The 19271-nt window shown below is 49.2% G+C and overlaps 1 protein-coding gene across 2 annotated transcripts in view; it reads left to right on the plus strand.

The window, feature by feature from the left end:
- Nucleotides 1-19271, plus strand: part of ttn.2 (titin, tandem duplicate 2) — a 206585-nt gene that overhangs the window by 50322 nt on the left and 136992 nt on the right. For both annotated transcript variants that reach the window (XM_077579402.1, XM_077579403.1), the window contains exons 43-73: nt 476-754; nt 951-1514; nt 1607-1888; nt 2525-2803; nt 2885-3166; nt 3264-3542; nt 3686-3973; nt 4058-4336; nt 4414-4695; nt 4839-5117; nt 5314-5592; nt 6683-6961; nt 7051-7338; nt 7417-7695; nt 7989-8270; nt 8349-8627; nt 8700-8978; nt 9052-9330; nt 9416-9703; nt 9794-10072; nt 10779-11060; nt 11895-12173; nt 12255-12536; nt 12638-12916; nt 13282-13569; nt 13739-14017; nt 14805-15086; nt 15865-16143; nt 17105-17392; nt 17464-17754; nt 18527-18817. In XM_077579402.1, the coding sequence (XP_077435528.1) occupies nt 476-754; nt 951-1514; nt 1607-1888; nt 2525-2803; nt 2885-3166; nt 3264-3542; nt 3686-3973; nt 4058-4336; nt 4414-4695; nt 4839-5117; nt 5314-5592; nt 6683-6961; nt 7051-7338; nt 7417-7695; nt 7989-8270; nt 8349-8627; nt 8700-8978; nt 9052-9330; nt 9416-9703; nt 9794-10072; nt 10779-11060; nt 11895-12173; nt 12255-12536; nt 12638-12916; nt 13282-13569; nt 13739-14017; nt 14805-15086; nt 15865-16143; nt 17105-17392; nt 17464-17754; nt 18527-18817 (9024 nt within the window). The remainder of the gene's footprint in view (nt 1-475; nt 755-950; nt 1515-1606; nt 1889-2524; nt 2804-2884; nt 3167-3263; nt 3543-3685; nt 3974-4057; nt 4337-4413; nt 4696-4838; nt 5118-5313; nt 5593-6682; nt 6962-7050; nt 7339-7416; nt 7696-7988; nt 8271-8348; nt 8628-8699; nt 8979-9051; nt 9331-9415; nt 9704-9793; nt 10073-10778; nt 11061-11894; nt 12174-12254; nt 12537-12637; nt 12917-13281; nt 13570-13738; nt 14018-14804; nt 15087-15864; nt 16144-17104; nt 17393-17463; nt 17755-18526; nt 18818-19271) is intronic.

Genomic DNA, 19271 nt, shown 5'->3' on the forward strand with positions numbered 1-19271 from the left:
AAATCAATGTTCCATCTTGTCATCCCTGACAGTCAATCAGTCATAATTCACCCAGACGTGTTTCATTTGTCTTTCAAATGTTCACATTTCACTCTAACTCATCTCATCTTGTGTTTTTACACCCACTGTCTGAAGATCAGAACCAGCACCCTACTGGGTGCCTGATGCTGGTGTTCGGACAGCTTTCGTGGTCTCATGATCCGTTTTCCACCTGTGTCTGCATGCTTTCAAGTCTTCACCGTGGTCATCACCTCTTTTTGCCATCCTTAGCCTGAACACAAGCCCAAGCAATACCGGCTGAAAGCAGGTTTCATAACCCTAGGGCTTGTGTTCCTGTTATCTGTTTTCTCTTCACCGAATGAAATAACATCCACCATCTGTCTCCTTCCTGTCTGACTGTCTGTGTTTTCCATAAAATCCATCCAGCTATGGTTCCACTGACATTTATTCTCTCCTTTGTCCATGCGCACCTCAGTGCCACCTGTCTTTAGGCAGAAAATCAACCCTCTGGAGATCAACGTCGGCAGCCATGCCAAGTTTGAGTGCGAGATCGAGGAGGCCCCAAGTGTGACCTTCAAGTGGTACAAGTCTGGCGTGGAGATCAAGCAAAGCGAGAAGTACCGCATCCTCAGCCGGCACACTGGATCATCCCTGGAGGTCGTGAACCCTGTCAAAGCCGACAGTGGAGAATTCAGCTGCAAGGCCACCAACCAGTTTGGTGCCGCTAGCTGCGGTGCCTCCCTGGCAGTCACTGGTAAGACTTCCTGTTGCAAGCAGCCCTTTACTGTGAAACTGAGAGAAAATGATCTTTTTTTTGTTTGTTTTTATTTTTTGCAACCTTGGTCATGTCTATGTAGTTATGACAAAAATGGCCTCTCACAGTGTTGAGCTGCCAGGTCTTCTTTTGATGCTTCCATTGTCTTAAGATATTTTCTACCTGCTTTCCGTAGAAATGTACCCGCCGCTTTTTGTATCAAAACCAGAACCAATTACCTCCTTTGTGGGCAAAAGAGCCGTGTTCCAGTGCTCACTCACTGGATCGGCACCCATCGAGGTGGTCTGGCACAAGGACAACATAGCCATCGCACCTTCAGACCACTACGCCATGAAGTGTGACAAGAACAAATACTCCCTGCACATCTCCAATCTTGAGCCCGGCCATCAAGGCGTGTACTTGTGCAAGGCGTCCAACAGCGTTGGCGCCGCTACTTTTAGCACAGAGCTCAAAGTTATCAACAAGCCCAAATTCATTAAGAACTTTGAGCCAGTGTCCGCCGCCGTTAACCAGATGCTGAGGCTGGAGTGCCAGGTGGATGAGGACACTGGCGTGACAGTCACCTGGACCCGGGATGGTAAGAAGGTCCACCATAGCCTGGAGTGTAAGCAGTCATTTGATGACAAGGTGGTGGTTCTCGAAATTGCCAAGTCCAAAGTGAAAGACTCTGGCGTGTACATGTGCACCGCCTCCAACGAGGCCGGCAGCTCCTCCTGCGAGGCTCTGGTGACAGTTCAAGGTAAGACTTGACTGGCATGTTGGTCAACGCTCACACTTTGCGTTGCTTCTTGTCTTTTACCAAAAGTTTTGAAAATAACCACCCCCCCGCAGAGCCTCCTAGCTTTGTCAAGAAAATGGATCAAAGTATCACATGGAAGCAGGGAATAGCTGCTCGCTTGCATTGCGCCATCAAAGGTTCCCCGGAGCTCCACATCCACTGGTTCTGGAATGAGCGAGAACTGAGCTCTGGAGACAAACACAAAATGTCTTTCACAAACGGCACAGCCGCTTTGGAGATCCTCAACCTTCTTGTCACTGACAGCGGCCGCTACACCTGCGAAGTGTCAAACAATGCCGGCAGTGAGAGCTGCAGTGCGGCCGTCGCTGTCAAAGGTTGGTCCGAGACATCTTGTGGCTTCACGTTCCTCACCAATTTTGGAGGTCTTGACTGCATGTACCTGAACAGTGACATCCCATTTATCACGGAGACACATATGTTATGATTTAGGAGAGGCTATCTATGCTGTTTCTTTTTCATTTGCTGTTTTGGATTACTATGTAACTGGCACATAAGACCCCCAAAAATTGCACACTTAAGCACCCCAATTTTCAACCAAACAAAATAATTTGGTCGAGCGAAAGTCAAATATAACGCAAAATGCGAAACGTCATCGAGAGGGTAACAGAAATTAGCATCGATGTTATCGTTATGCTACTTGAGCAGAGCATCAACACATACAAGCAGAGCTTCCAACCATACTCACAGGCGTGTTTTCTCATGACGTGGGAACAACAACTATTACAGTTGGGACTTGCTCTTTTCTTCTTGCTGTCAATGCTGCATCTGCTCCAGGGGAGCTCAGTGCTTCCCGGCATGTTGTGGTGCGATACTGAAGGCGCGCAAATCCAAATTGGCACTTGCCTGTGTAGTGTAAAGCAAAGCAAACCAACAAACCATCTCTTTAAAATCCACCTGGAAGCAGAGGTTGCGAATGATGCTCTTATGCTTTTGACTTCCTCTGAAAACAGAGCCGCCGTCCATTAAGAAAGAGCTGCAAACGGTGGAGTTGGTGAAGGGCGCCAGCGCTCAGCTGGAATGTGAAGTTGCGGGAAGCGCTCCCTTTGAAATCACGTGGTCCAAAAATAAGAGGACCATCAGTAGTGACCACAAATTCAAGGTCATCTGCCAAGAGCCCGTGTTGAGGCTGGAGATCCAGCCTTTTGAAAGTGCCGATATCGGAGAGTATCAGTGTGTCATATCCAACAATGTGGGCAAAGTCAGCACCAAGTGCTTAGCTAAACTGAAAGGTTGGTCAAACATTAACAATCCTTTTGACATGCACTCTCTGGCCTCTAGCTGAGCTCTCGCTGGCTTTCGTCTTTCTGTAGAGCCGCCAACCTTCACAAAGAGGGTTGAAAGTGTGACGGCAGTGCTCGGAAATGCATTGACGCTTCAGGGAACCGTGAAGGGTTCCGCCCCCATCAGCGTCAAGTGGATGAAAGACTCGGAAATTCTCAGAGACGACGATTCAAACATCACCATGTCCTTTGAGAACAATGTGGCAAGCTTATGCATCGCTGTCGTGGCCATCGGCCATGCCGGCAAATACCTGTGCCATGCCGAGAACGAAGCTGGGCAACAGAAATGTGAAGCTGCGCTCACAGTCCAAGGTCAGATGACGTCCTTTGCGCAGTCTCCTTTTTGTTTTTCTTGTCTTCCTCATTGTGAATGCTCAGTGTTCCTCCTTGTGTACCAATCTTATCGCAGAACCCGCTAGAATTGTAGAACCGGCAGAGTCCATCAGTGTGACGGCAGGTGATTCAGCCACGCTGGAGTGCACCATCTCCGGAAGTCCGGACCTGAAAGTGAAATGGTTCAGAGATGGCAAGGAGATGATCAGTGGGCGCAAATATAAGATGAGTCAGAAGGACCATGTGGTCTCCTTGAAGATTCTCAAAGCAGAAAAAGCAGACACGTCCGTGTACAAGATGGAGGTTACCAATAAAGTCGGCAAAGACCAGTGCACGTGCTCCGTGACCGTTCTAGGTGCGCTTTGACGTAACTTCTTAAGTGTGATTACGTTTGTGAGGGACTTTGATGGAGAGCTAATCAAATCCAACATTCCTCCAGTTAGTTTTCAGTTCTACGCACTACTAATGCGCACACATGACCTTCTCTTTGACATACAGACCGTATCATGCCGCCAGCCTTCACCAGGTTGCTAAAAAGGGTTGACGGCAACATTGGCAGCAACTCCTCACTGGAGTGTAAGGTCTCTGGGTCTCAACCCATCACCATCGCTTGGTTCAAAGATGAGCGGGAAATTGAGTCCGGAACCAAATTCCAGCTGGACTTCAAGGAGTGCTCTGCCACACTGACCATCAGCCAACTGGAGAAGACTGACTCCGGCGTTTATAAATGCATAGCCACCAACTCAGCCGGCGTGAAAGAAACCAGCGGCATACTTTACGTCAAAGGTGCGCTTGCATCTCGTGCCAGCGTTTTAATGATTTGATGCCCATGTGTCAACTACATCTTTCTTTCCCTTCCGTGGCCTCCAGAGCCGCCGGTATTCACAGTGACGCCAGACGACCAGGATGTCATACCCGGAATGACCGTTTGCCTTCAGTCCGCTTTCACTGGAACCCCTCCTCTGTCTGTAAAGTGGTTCAGAGAGGACAGGGAAATGATCAGTGGAGGCTCTTGTTTCGTCAAGAAAGAAGCCTCCACCAGCACTCTAGAGCTTTCCTCCGTCAAGCCTGGTGACTCGGCTAAATATACGTGCCAAGTGTCCAACGACGCCGGCAAGGTGGACTGCACGGCGGTCCTCTTTGTAAAAGGTGCCCGTTTTCACATACCTGAACATCACTGTTTGACGCTGACCTGACTACTAATCCTCATTCACCTCTTGTCTCAGAACCTCCCGCCTTTGTGTTCAAGCCCGAGGCCACCAAGTTGGTGGTCAGCGGAGACCCATTCAAGTTGCAGTGCAAAGTGACGGGCAGTCCTGTCATAGGTTTCAGGTGGCTGAAGGATGGGATGGAGATCAGCCACAGTCCTAAATACGCAATGACCTCGGTGGATTTGGTGGCCTCTCTGGAGATAGTCAAGTGCACTGTTGAGGATAGTGGAGATTACATGTGCATAGCTACCAGCGAGGCTGGCAGCGACTCTTGCAGCAGCACAGTCACAGTCAAAGGTTTGTCCGCTTTGCAGTAGAACGGTACCTACCATTCTGGACCCACGTTTAGGGCGTTGAAGTGCTCTGATGACACAGGGGCAAGCCAACAGCAGTTCTGCAGTTCCATGTAACATGCTGACTGATCCATTGTGTTCCTCTAGAGCCCCCGTTGTTTGTCCGTGTCTTGGAGCCCAAAGATTTGGTGAAGGGTTCTGAGATGATGCTGGAGGCCCAAGTTTCTGGTTCTGCCCCATTCAATGTGTCGTTTTACAAGAACACAAAGCTGGTGAGGAACGATAAGAGACACAGGATCACAGTGAAGGAGGACCTGGTGGCTCTCCAGGTGCTGGCTTTGGAGGTTGGGGACATGGGCTTGTACCAGTGTGCGGTGGAGAACGAAGTGGGGAGGGCCGCTTGTGAAAGTCAAGTCACTCTTAAAGGTCAGTTCAGAAGATCTAGCATCATCTTTGTGTTCGGGACCTTGGATCGAGATGTTTACCACCCCGGTTTTGTCACCAAGCTATCAGACAACTTTATGAATTGATTACCTTTGCTGCTTCTGCTTTTTGACGTCCCATTGTCTGTGTATATTTTGTTATGATCTAACACAAGGCATTATGATGAATTCTGTTGTAGAACCTCCTTCATTTTTGCAAAAGCTGGAGGGCGTCAGTGCCTTGGTAGGCAGCGAGGTGTCTTTGCAGTGCACCCTGAAGGGCTCTGAGCCCATGACCGTCACCTGGCTCAAAGACAACTATGAGCTGAAAGAGGCCGAAAAAGTTCAGATTTTGTACAAGGACCAGACAGCTCTGCTGCACATCACCAAGCTTCACAGCAAGCATGGCGGCAAATACTCGTGCCACGCCCAGAATCAGGCAGGGAGTCAGACCTGCTCCGCCGTCCTGACAGTTAAAGGTCAGTAGTACTCCAAAATCAAATTGTCGCCTAAACCTCAGCAGTGGATGCACGTCCCGCCGGGTTAGCCAGACCACATACAGCAGTGTCAAACTCCTGTTTGTTATGGGACAAAGCGTAGTTGTGAAACCATTTTTATATGTATAGCCACCACCTCATAATATCGACTCAACTTGCAAATAAGTGTTGCAAAAGGTGTCTCGGAAAAGTTCCAGGACTGGTGTCAGCAAAGATATCTTTCAAAATCAGAGCAAATTTATTTGTATTTTTTTCTCTCAACCTTCAACGTGGTCCCACGTAGGCTTTGTGGCACGACAGCTCGTGGCTGCTTCATTATGACATGTTGCGCCTGCTCACAACGGCCATCCTGCAGTACCTGTCCCAAAAGAATTCGCCTAGGTGATAATTTCTTCCGACCCGACCTGGCGCCATGAGATCATTTTGTCCACTTTCATAAACTGGGTCATCAAGAGGACCCGTTTTGAATGACAACAGAGCACGAGAGGATCCTTCCTGGCGTGCATGTGGCCATGGCAGCGCAGGCTGTGGAAGCTGTTTAGATTCCACACGGATTACTTCAAAGAGAAAAAAAGCCGTTTTAAGATTGAAGTTTGGATTTGAAATCAGTCCTGGAAGTTTTTGGACGCAGCTCATGCAAATTGCTGAGAACAAACTAAATTGGAAATTATAACTATTGTTCAAAATGTTAAGAAAGCCCTTGATGGGAGAAAAGAGGACTGGCAACATCTGTTTAAGTCAATGGAAATGTTGGTACAGATTCTCTGACAAAATGAAAAGAATTAATCCAAGAAGACACACTAAAGTAAATCAGCACGTTAGCCAGCAAGGATGAGAATCAACTTGAAAGTTGTGTTGGCATCAAAGAGACCCTTTTCGTGTGTCATAGAAGCCTGGTTCCTTTCGTGTTAACTCGTTGGAAGGATTTTGTGTTGATGGTAGTTGAAAATCTAGATCCAGCATGTTTTCATGGCAACATGACACTCGTGGTCACGGGAGCTTCTTCATCTGCTCTGATCTTGTAACGTACATGTCTGAAGAAACTGATGGCTTTTGTCCTTTTACATCTTAGAACCGGCTAAGGTCACAGAGGAGGCCAAGTCCATCAGTGTGACTAAGGGGGATCTGGCCACCTTGGCAGCTAGGTTCTCGGGCACCAAGCCACTTAAGGTGCGCTGGCTGAAGGCCGGCAAGGAGCTGGTTTCTGGCCAGAGGTACAAAGTCCAAAGCACAGACTCCAGCTCTGTCCTCAAAATCAATAAAACAGACAAGAGTGACGACGGTGACTACACATTTGAGGTTTCAAACGATGTCGGTAGCAGCTCGTGCAAGGCGACGCTCACCATTTTGGGTCAGTTGACAACATTTGTACCAAACTTATCACGGCGCTCACCCTTGATACACGCGCTTTGGCTAACCTCTTTGTTTTTTCCACGTCAGATCAAATCATTGCGCCGACATTCACGAGGAAGCTGAAGCAAAGCGAAGGTATCAAAGGCTCCTTTGCACATCTCGAGTGCGTTGTGTCTGGCTCACTACCCCTCAGCATCCAGTGGTACAAGGACGAGACCCAGATCCAGACAGACAACAAACACAAGTGCACCTTCTTTGAGAATGTAGCTTTCCTGGAAATCTCCGATCTGGACAGCAAAGATAGCGGAAGTTACGCCTGCATCGCTAAGAACAAGGCGGGAAGTGCTCAGTGCTCGGGCACCTTGTTTGTCAAAGGTTTGAATCCCTTTTGTCTTGGTCAGGTTAAGAATCACGTCAAGCTCGTTCACAATGTTTGATTCTCCGGTTTTCCAGAGCCTCCCTGCATTATTGAACCACCGGAATCCATGAACGTTCTGCCTGGCTCAAAGGTCCATTTCAGTGCTTTGGTCTCAGGCACACCGCCGCTGACCATAAAATGGTTTAAGAACCAGAAAGAAATCTTGTCCAGCTCTGACTGCCTGGTGATAAAAGACAACGCGTCCACTTCTTTGGAGCTCTTCTTTGTTAAAACCTCAGACTCCGGTGACTATGTCTGCGAGGTCCACAATGATGTCGGCGCCATCTCCTGCCAGGCCACACTCTTTGTCAAAGGTTCCTCACCAGAGCTACTTCCTATCCATTAGCACATTGTTGAAATTAAAATCATTAAAATGAAAAAGACGAACCATCAAACTTGCCTAAAAGATTGAAACAGGCCCACAAGTGGTTTTGTAGTGTCATGAATTTGGTTCCTGTTTGAATGTGATATTGTTACAAGTCTTAAAAACCTTAGCAGCTGATAGGCCAAAGTAACAAATTTGAGATTTGTTGGGTTGAAACACAAACTTGAGTCTTCCTTTTGAGGTCTTTCTGACAGACACGCGTGTGGTTGCTTCCCCCCGCAGAACCGCCAAAGTTCACGCGCACGCCAGCGCGCCTGTCTGTGATCCGACCAGGTCAGAGTCAAACGTTTGAGTGCCAAGTGAGCGGCACTCCCGAAATAGACATCTACTGGTTCAGGGAGGGTTCCGAGATCAGCCCCGACAGTCGCCACGAGATGGCCTTCGTCAACTCCGTGGCCACCCTAGAGCTGTGCGGAGCCAACGTCAAAGACAGCGGCACGTACTTTTGCGAAGCTCGCAATGAAGCGGGAAGCGAGAGCTGCAGCATGGAACTCCAGGTCAAAGGTTGGTTCAGTCACATGTCCAAGTGGCTGTTACAGGGTTCCAAATTCCGAGAGGATGACTGTTGTTTCCCGACGTTAGAGCCGCCCGTGTTCCTGCGAGAGTTGACACCAGCTAGCGTTGTGACAGGCTGCGGTGCCTGGCTGAACTGTCAACTGGCCGGGACCGCTCCCTTTGAGATCACGTGGCACAAAGATGGCAAGGAACTGAAAGCCAGCGCTAAACACGGCCTCTCGCTGCTCAATGACACGGTGGGCCTGGAGGTGAACAGATGTGACGCAGGCGATGTCGGCGAATACCAGTGTACTGTCGCCAATGAGGTTGGAAGTTGTAGTTGTAAGGCCACACTGAGCCTCAAAGGTAGGTCGGTTCAGATTTGAAATGGTCTCAGGTTGGACTGCAAGAAAATGAATACCCAACTTTCTCAAACAGAACCTCCAACATTTACCAAGAGGATGGAAAATGCCACCTGCGTTCTGGGTAAAAAGGTGCTCTTTGAGTGCGTGGTGGACGGCTCTCCAACCATTTCTGTGCAGTGGCAAAAGGATGGGAACTGGATTTTGGAAGATCCAAAGATTGAGAGAACATTTGAGAACAATGTGGCCACTCTCCAGATCCCAGCGTGCGAAGCCGGTCACAGCGGGTCTTACGCTTGCCAGGCCATGAATGACGCCGGCCAGGATAAATGCGTCGCCACCCTGGCAGTCCAAGGTACTAACCCCTCTTTTCAGATCTTGGTCTGATACCGGACCTGTCGTAACCTTGTGAATTTACTGGCTTGCAGAACCCCCTCAGATCTCAGAGAAACCCGAGTTGGTCAAGGTGACAGCTGGAGATCCGGTCAGTCTGGACTGTAAAGTAACAGGCTCACCAGAGCTCAAAGTGCGTTGGCTGAAAGAGGGCAAGGAGTTGCAGTCCATCCGGCAGCACAAGCTGAACTTTCAGAACAACATCAGCAGCCTGAAGATTCAGTCAGCGCAGAGAGAGGACGAAGGTGACTACGTCTTTGAGGTGTCTAACCACATCAGCAGCTGCAGTTGCACCGTCAAAGTGATCGTGTCAGGTCGGTGTGAAGGGGCACGGGGTATGAAGAACACCTCGACCTCCGGAGCAGATCATCACTTTTGTGTTTGTCTTCCTGGTCACAGAACAAGTCATCCCGCCAAGCTTCATTAAGCCCCTCGGAGACATGCAAGAGATTCTGGGCACTTTTGTTCAGATGGTTTGCAAGATATCCGGGTCCATTCCCATCTCTGTAGAATGGCAGAAAGACGGCACCAAGATCTCCAGTGGCGTTAAACACAAACTGATTCAGCTAGACAACTCTGTGTGCGTGGAAATTGAGCACTTGGAGATTTCCGATGCAGGTTCCTACTCCTGCAAACTCAGCAACGCTGCAGGAAGCTGCCAGTGCACTGGAATCCTGAAAGTCAAAGGCAAACCGTTTATTTATTTTTTGGGATTGGTCACTTGATCCTCCACTTGAGGATCTGCTGTTATAACGTGCACCCTTTCATTGTCTGTAGAACCTCCCAGCTTTGTCACCCCACCGGAGTCCCAGGCGACCGTCCCCAATGCAACGGTTCGTTTCAAAGGGACGTTCAAGGGAACGCCACCCTTCAGTGTCAAGTGGTTCAAAGATGATTTGGAGCTGATGACGGGTCCCACGTGTCTCATGGGGCTGGAGGGGCTCTCCTGCCTCCTGGAGCTCTATTCCGTGGGTGCCACCCAGAGCGGCGTCTACTCGTGCCAAGTCAGCAACGACGCTGGTTCCGTGCGCTCCAGCGCAGACTTGACGGTCAAAGGTTCGACAATCGTGTCGTCGCTATGTCTTGTGCGGCTTTGTACACACACACACACTAACCCTCTCAGCTTTCCTGTTCTCCTGCAACCGCCCAGGCTTCGGCACCTTACATTGGTCATCCGCAAATGTTGAATGGAGGCAATTTGACTCTTACGTTGACATTTTATCTTTAACCCAGAGGCTTCTTCAGGTTCAAATTTTAGGACCCCTAGTGATGCGGGGGGAAGGGGGTGTGGTTGTTGTCAGGTGTGGCTGATTCACCTACCTGATTAAAACGACAAGTGGGGCGATCTTTGGAAGGAGATGGCGTAAACCTCCTCTGCCTTTCTAGTTTGACACGAATGGCCTCTTTTCAATTAGTCCAGAATTTGGACCTAATTGTCCTGGAAGGAAATGTCCCTTCTCTGTGAGATGTAAATTAACTGTTGAGCATGATCTGGTTTGGTCTCTCTAATGAAAAGGTCCCTGCACACGCCTCACTACACTGTGCGGCATAAACAAATATGGCGAGAATAGAATATTGAGTTTTCTAACCCTAACCCTAAGGAGTGAACAATCATTTGTCTGAAGGTGTTGTCTAAAGTTTGGAACACAACAAAGAAGAGTCCAATTGCCTCCATTCGACTTTTGCGGATTGCCATTACCTGGAAGATGGAGAATGTACATAGGCATTCCGCCAGCTAATGCTAATGTTTCGGCCTTTCCAGAACCACCAGAGTTTGTGCTGAAACTCCCGGCCGGGAAGTGTGTGAAGCGGGGCGAGCCACTGCGGCTGGAGTGCCGAGTGACCGGTACCGGACCCATTCAGGTGACCTGGTACAAGCAGGACACAAAGCTGATGGACAGCGGCAACTGTAGCACCTCGTTTGTCGGCTCACTGGCCGCCCTGGAGCTGCACACGGTTGCCTTTGACGATGATGGAGTTTACACGTGCGAAGCTCATAGCGACGCCGGCAGTGTCAGCTGTAGCACAACTCTTACTGTGAAAGGTCGGTTTTTCACTGACTTCCTGTCAGTGACGCGCAGATCACATAGCTTAAAGCTGTCATCCATAACCAACTTCTCTTTTTCGCTGCCTTCGTCAACCTTAAACTGTTTGAAGTTTGCAAACCACCATTGTAAACCTCGTCTTTTTTCCTGTTGTACGACTCGCACTTGTTAGGGTTTTGGGTAACTGGATTCTGTGCAAGCTGGCATGGGGTGAGGGATGGACCAAATTCCTTGACTGATTGCCAGTCAAGCACAGGGCACGCGGTCCTAATTTTTCGTTTTTGGAAATTCCATCCATCCGCAAGGGCAGTTCTCGACAAAGACGAATTCACTCCAAATGTATTCTTTAAAGAGCTAACATACTGCATGTGAAGGAAGCCAGAGAAAACTCGTGCAACCACGGGGAGAACACGGCGTACAGCAAAAGCAGAGATTCTAGTGCTCGTCATTATTCGGAACATTGCAAGTGTCTGTCCGTTTTGCATAGCACCTATCCTCATTAGGGTAGCAAGGTGGGGAACACCCTGGAATTTAAAGTCTTAAATTCACCTAACGTTTTTCGAATGTGGGAATAAGGCGGAGAACCAGAAGAAAACTCACACACGCATGGGGGACCTGCAAACTTCACAGAGGAAGATTTGAACCCAGAACCTCAGAAGTGAGAGGTAGACGTTCTAACCGCTCGTCTTGACACCTTTCCAATTTCCCCCAATCCAAAATTCTCACGATGGCAGAGGCGACAAGGGGATCGGGGCATTTTGGATTTCAGCTTTAAGACTTTGCCACCTGTAGGCGTCTTGTACTTCTGTAACGATGTGCTGGTGTTCCCGTAGACCCGCCATCATTCATTAGAGTGCCTGAACCGGTAGAGGGGCTGAAGGGGAAGGACGTGAGTCTCTACTGCGAGATGAGCGGCACAGCCCCCTTCCAGACCGCCTGGTTCAAGGAGGGCAAGCCTCTGATTGAGAGCAGAAAGTACAAAATGCTGAGCGAGGGCAGCTCGGCCACACTGCACATTACCGAAATCGAACCCATTGATGCCGGCCGCTACGAATGCAAGGTGTCAAATCCCGTAGGCAGCGACACCTGTCAGGCATCAGTTCAACTCAGAGGTCAGTGGACTTCAAAGCATGAAGTGCGGAACCCAGGTTAGATTCCTTCCCTTCGCTGACTGGTTTGTTGGTCTTCTCCAGAGCCTCCATCTTTCGTGGAGAAACTGTCCAACGCGACGGTGGTTCTGGGACAGGAGGTGACCCTCGCGGCCATCGTCAGGGGCTCCGAGCCCATCACCGTCTCTTGGGTTCTGGACAAGGACCACATTCTTAGGGACGGCGACAACAGAAAAATCAGCTTTGAGAACCATCAGGTGTCGCTCAAAGTTTTTGCGGCTGACGCTGCAGCGGCAGGCCGGTACACCTGCCAACTGCGCAATGATGCCGGTAGTACGGAGTGTTTCGCAAACTTGACTGTTCTAGGTTGGTAACCGAATCATCCTCTCTTTCTCCTACAGTGTTTCCCCTTCCCCAAGCAGACACGTTTTTGTGTGTTTTTTTACCACCTTCTGTGTTGCTTCCAGAACCTGCCAAGATTGTGGATAAGCCCGACGCTCTGAGCGTGACGGCTGGTGACATTGCCGCCCTGGAAGTCAAAGTGTGCGGCACCCCAGAGCTGGTGCCCAAGTGGTTCAAGGATGGCGTGGAGCTGGCCTCGGACAGGAAATACAAAATTTCCTTCTCCCGGATGATCTCCAGCCTCAATATACTGGCGGCGGAGAAACTGGACTCTGGAGAATACACCTTTCAGGTCTTGAACCAGGTCGGGAAGGACCTGAGCAAAATTAATCTCACTGTCTTAGGTTGGTGCCACTTTCGTTACTTTGAAAGTTGTGTGTCTGTATTGTCTTGTGTGACGTTTCCAAGGGAGTTTTGCGTCTCTATGTGCCCACCCTTGTCGCTATCTTTGATGAGTCCAGTCTATATGTGCTCGCATTGCTTTCTTTGATTTTTAAAAACTTTTTTAAAGGAGTTTTGCGACTATATGTGCCTGTTAGTACAGTTGTGTCACGCCTCTGTCTCTTTCTTTGACATTCCCACTCATAGGGATTTGTGCTTGTACATGTTCTGCCTAGTTCTTGCTGGCCTTTTTGCCTCTTGTAACTTACATAGAGAGAAAGTCTTAAACTTGTGCTATCCCACCTTTTGCTGTCTTACCCCCTGCCAGACAAAATCATCCCACCTTCCTTCACAAGAAAACTGAAGGACTGTAACACGGTGGTGGGCAAAGCCGTGGAGATGGAGTGCAAAGTGTCGGGTTCGACCCCTTTCACCATTTCCTGGTACCACGATGACGAGGAACTCCACAGCGGGCCCACCTATGACATCTCCTTCAGTGACAACAGCTGCACCCTTAGAGTACCGACCCTCAAGCTGTCCGACTCGGGATGCTACCGGTGTAAGGCGCTCAATGAGGCAGGATCCAGCGAGACGAGCGCCGTCTTGGACGTCAAAGGTAAACTGAGTCTGCTATGCGGCAATGCACATGTCCACCGTCCACAATTTCTAACCTGCTACCACCTAAGCCAATCAATACTTGCCCAACTAAATGTCTTTAGATTTGATGACAGTCCCCAACAAGCAGAGCAAGCTTCCCACAATACTTTTCCCATCATCGTCCGCAGAGCCGCCATCTTTCGTGGTTCCGCCGCAGCCTGCTGAGGCCACGCCAGGGTCGGACGTCAGCTTCTCGGCCATCGTGAAGGGCAGCGCTCCGCTGAGGGTGAAATGGTTCAGGGGGGCCAAGGAGCTGGAGGCCGGGGGCGACTGCGACTTCTCGCTGAAAGACAACCTGGTCCTCCTGCAGCTCTACCGGGTGGACAGGAGTCACGCTGGAGAGTACACGTGCCAGGTCATCAATGACGTGGGCAAGGAGAGTTGCCCCGTCAACCTCCTGCTCAAAGGTCAGGGGCCGTCTTTCATGCTTAAGCTTCTCCTTTTTTGACCTGATGCAATTTGCCAAAGGAGTTTGTACTTTGGAAGTGCCTTTGTTATTTCATCTTTCTTAAATCTGGGGAGTCATGTGTTGGCACCGTTCCTTTCTGCGATGCTCAAAGCCGTGTCACACATAGGAAGTTGTGTGGTGGCCTAAGACTTTAAAATTGTGCTCCGAAAGAAGTTGTGCATCTAAATGTGCCTGTATCGCCATCTTTGTTTAAAAATCCAAGTAATCGATGGCGATTTTTGGCAGGGAGAAAAGGTTTTTTTTAATTCAATGGGCGTCAGTTCTTTTGCTATCCGTTATCGACAAATGTCATTATATATATATATATATATATATATATTTGTGGACACAAGGTTATGCTAAGGTATTGCAGCAGCTCCTGCTAGTTAATGGATAAATGGAAGGTTATGCTTTAGAATTCTGTGTAATAATGATGCTGAAAGTTGTTTTCCTAATGGAGTTTTGCGTGTCTAAATGTGGCTGATGATTACGATTACATTAGACGGCAAGTAAGGGATGAATCGATGGCTCAAATAATGTCGGAGGTGACGATCGGATATTTTCATGAACGCAGGTCATTAATAGAGTCAGCAGCATTTCTGTAAACGCCCCTCCCATTCTCTTCTGGACAATCAAAACAATGAGAGAATATTCCCCTTAAAAGCAACGGAGTGACTTTTGCATCGATATGTCCGTCCGAGTGGATCGCGACTGACAGCCGCCATCCCTTGGCGTCCCTCTTCCAGAGCCGGCAAAGTTTGTGAAGAAGCTGAAGTCCGTGTCTGTGGAGAAAGGCAAAGCGCTGAGGCTGGAGTGCGCGTACTCGGGAACGCCCGAGATCTCGGTGAGCTGGTTCAAGGACCGGCAGCCGGTGTTTGCGTCGTACAAATACAACCTGAGCACCACGGAGAGCACCTGCATCCTTGAGTGTCTGAGCACAGACGACAAGGACGCCGCCGGAAAGTACGCCTGCCGCGTGGCCAACGAGGCTGGCGCGGATGAATGCGAGGCCGCCGTCGCCATCCTGGGTGAGTGCACCAACCAAAGAGGCCATTCTCAAACACCAATGATCGTGCGGAAGCCCTGTGCTCTTTCTACTTGAATATTCATGAGCCTTTTTAACCAAAGGATCAAAATCAATCCAATTGAATTCAGTTCAATATTTAGCTGTAATTGCTAGTTGCAAACTGCATACACTAACAAGAGGAGCTTTCCACACCATATTTAGCGACATTATTTTTCAAAATAATCCCAGCGTTTCCTACCCTCGTGCTATGATGTCAAGGATTATACATAAATGTAACTGCATTACACTATACAATTTCTTTTTCTGCTTCACACTATACGGTTTATTGTCTGCGTGTTAGGTTTAAATGAATCAATCAATTGATCGAGTTCTTATCCCGATCACCATGAAGTGAACCTGATCGTCGGTGAAAATGCTGCAATTCTAAGTGTGCATCAGCTCACAATGGATATGCTTGCTAGTCAATGTCAGACAAGCAAGTGATTGGTCGTCACTAGGCAAGCAATTGACCGGTCGCCTTCAATGACCCTAAGATGTTTTGGGAATATGGGAGGGAGGCAGAGTTCCCAGAGAAAAGCTACCTGAGAGTACACATGAAGGCCAGAGCCCGGATTCAAACCCGGAAACTGGGGACTGTGAGGGAGGCAGGCAGCACGTCAGCTTGAAGTCTAGTCATTTCTAGGGCCCCATGTTGATTTGGCATTGAGATAACGAGGGGAAAACATTCCCCGGACCTCGAAGACAGGCCAAAGTGTTTTGACCTTGTCTCCTCCCCGCAGAGCCGCCGTACTTCCTGGAGCCCCTGGAGCCCATGGAGGTGACGTCCGGCGATGCCGTCTGCCTCAAGTGTCACGTGGCGGGCACCCCCGAGATCAAAGTGTCCTGGTTCAAGGGCGACGGCAAGGTGCGCTCCAGTCCCACCTGTAGGCTGGAGTTCGCCAAAGGCGTGGCCTGCCTCAAACTCAGCAAGGCCACCAAGGCCGACGTGGGCGAGTACACCTGCAAGGCCGAGAACATGATCGGGACGGCAGCCTCCACTTGTCGCCTCAATGTGCAAGGTCGGTCAAATCCACTGGCGAAAATTTGACTTTTACAGGAAATTGTTAGGGCCCGAGCAGCAAACGCTGCGATGTCGCTATTGTTCCTGAAAGAGTTTTGAATTATTCAAATCAAATTTGGAGTTTCAAACGTTTAACCTTAGAGCTACGGAAATTTGGAGGCATATGTAACATCCCTCAAGGTACAAAAACCTCTTTTTTGACCACATGCGCAAACCAAACAGGAAGTCCGCCATTTTAATTTTATTTTGGGAATTGCGCATCATTTTTGGCCTTTTAAAGAAACTTTGCACACACAAGGCTTGGCAAAAACATTTACATTTTAGACGGTCCTTGTCCTATGTAAAGGTACCCCAACGTGCCAGTACCCGACGTGCAAGTATCCCAACGTGGCCCGGGTTGCGAGGTTCCTTTATAGCTGCCCGCAGCTCTAGTTATTTTTATTTTTTTACTGGCGGGAATGGGTTTCCATATGTCAGTGACTCCATTGGATAAGTACTTCTTTTATTTTCCAGGCATGATGTTAAAGATGCACGTGGGTCTCAAGAGTAGGCCAGCATTGAAAAGCTCTTGTTCGAGCATATGCACGAGTCTTTGATGTCAAAGTCAACGGTCATCTGTTTTCGTTGAAATCCAGGTTTGCAAGGGAATCTGGGTTGGAAATGTCCACCATGCCATTTTCAAACTTGCTCTTAGAAACTTGAGGTTTAAAGCGACATTTGTCATCATTTTTAAGCTTTGTTGTCATTGGGTCACGATTTAGGAATCCGCCATTCCTCATTTTACCTCTGATTGGATAAATTGATGAAGTCGCAGCTCCATGCATAATTTGTAGATATTTCAGTGATTTCTTGGCCTACCACTAGAGGGAGCGCTTGCACCACCAGTGCCTGATGGGCACCTTTGAGCTCAGGGTCAGGGTTCAGGCTGGCCCTAAATGACGCTCACATCCCTTCCTCAGAGGCCAAAACTCCGCCAAGCTTCCCGAAGAAGATTGTGAGCCTCCAGCAGACGTTGGGCTCCGTGGTCAGTTTCGAGTGCCGTGTGGCCGGCTCGTCCCCCCTGGACGTTTCCTGGTTGAAGGATGGCGAGCCGGTGCGGGACGGAGATGACTTTAATGCGCTCTACCACGACAACACGGCCACGCTTACCATTAACCGCAGCGAGATGAGGCACGCCGGGGAATACGCCTGCGTGGCCACCAACAGCGTCGGCTCCGCAACGTGCAGAGCCAAGCTCACCCTGCAAGGTCAGTGCCGGGAAATATCTACAGTTTTTTGTTTTTTTTTGTGCCGGTTAGAGTCCTCCATCCCTCCACAGAGCCGCGGTACCCACCAGTCTTTGACAGGAAGTTGTCGGCGACGCAGGCGGTGACAGTGGGTGACAGCGTAGAGCTGGAGTGTCACCTTACCGGCTCGGCCCCCATGAAGGTGACCTGGTCCAAGGACCACAAGGACATCCGGAGTGGCGGGAACTATCGGGTCCATATGGAGGGCAACACGTCCCAGCTCAGCATCATCAAGGCCGACAAAGGCGACACGGGAAGATACTCCTGCCATGCCACCAACGATGTTGGGAAGGACTCCTGCTCCTGCGATGTCACAGTCAAAGGTTTTTGTCCTAAACACTGGTCTTTGTGTCCTGCCCTACTGGTCTTTGTATCCTCACCCCACTTTTCCTTGTGTTTCCTTGTGGTCTTTGCATCTCATTCCCTGGTCTTTGTGTCCCTGCTCCCCTCATCTTTTCATCCCATCCCGTTTTTGGATCCCATCCCCTAGGTATTTGTATCCCAATCTCCTGGTCTTTATGTTCTGTCCCACCCACTCTCGTCTCATATGCATATAACCCTCTTTGCCTTTCTGTCCTGATCCCTTTGTCTGTATGTCTCATAACCTGGTCATTGTGTCCTGCGGAACTGGTCTATATTTCTTGTCTCCCGAGTCTTTGAGTCCACCCACCTTGATCTTTGCGTCACGTCCCCCTGGTCTGTTTCTCCTGCCCCGATCCCTCATCTTGGTAACCCCTGCTCTTGGTCTTTGCATCCCATCCACCTGATCCTTGTTTCCCGCTTCCCTGGTCTTGGCACCCAGTCCGCTGGTGATTGTGCCTTGTTGCCTTGTCTTGGTGTTTTGTTTTGCTGGTAATTGTGTTCCACGTGCTCTTGTCTTTCTGTCCTGTTCCTCCTGGTCTTGGTATCTGATGTGTATCTGATGGTATCTTGGCTCCTTTGTCTTTGCGTCTCGTTCCCTGGGCCTTCGTGTCCCATCCCGCACCACTGGTCTTTTTGCTCTTCCTTGGTCTTTGTGTTTCTTCTCGTCACTCTGGTTTTATTGCCCCCTGCCGTCACTTACCACACTGGTCATTGCCTTTGTCACGTTCCTAGAGCGTAAGAACCCGCCAATATTCACCAAGAAGCCATCCGAGGAGTTGGAGGACACAGAGGGCAACCTGGTGAAGATAGAGGCCCGGGTATCCGGTTCCCAGCCCATGTCCGTTCTCTGGCTTAAGGACGGCACTGACATATCGGGCTCCAACGATTATGACTTGAGCTTTAAGAGCAACGTGGCTGTGCTGTGCATCAAGAGCAGCCGTCGTGTGCACAGTGGACGATACAGCTGCCAAGCGGCCAACGAGGCAGGAAAGGCCGAGTGTGAGATCACCCTCAAAATTGCGGGTCAGTTAGCCCTCACCACAAAATGGAGGAGAACCTCCTTGTAGTCACTGATATGCTTGTTAGCGTGTTCACTAACATGGCTAACGTCTTTGCTCGGTGAGCATTTTCCGCCAATATGTCGTAGCTAATGAAAAGGTTTCTATGAGCATGTTTCACCTCTTCCTTAGCATTGCTAACATTTTAGCTCAATTTGTATGTTTAATAGCATTATTCATTTAGCGAATGCGTTTTATCTTCGTGTTCAGCATGGCTTAGAATTCAATGCTTCTCATGAGTTACTGCTTTCCTTTTGTTAGCACTTTCCTTTGTCGATATAATAAAATGTGTTTATTAATAGCATGAACTATTCTAACATGTTAAATAGCATGGCTTGTTAGCTAATAATGTGTTATTTGACATCTTAGCTTTTAGTTTATTTGAACGTTTTACAGCATGACTTCATGTTGTTTGTCTC

This window comes from Vanacampus margaritifer, chromosome 11 (genome assembly GCF_051991255.1).
Source record: "Vanacampus margaritifer isolate UIUO_Vmar chromosome 11, RoL_Vmar_1.0, whole genome shotgun sequence".
Taxonomy (NCBI): domain Eukaryota; kingdom Metazoa; phylum Chordata; class Actinopteri; order Syngnathiformes; family Syngnathidae; genus Vanacampus; species Vanacampus margaritifer.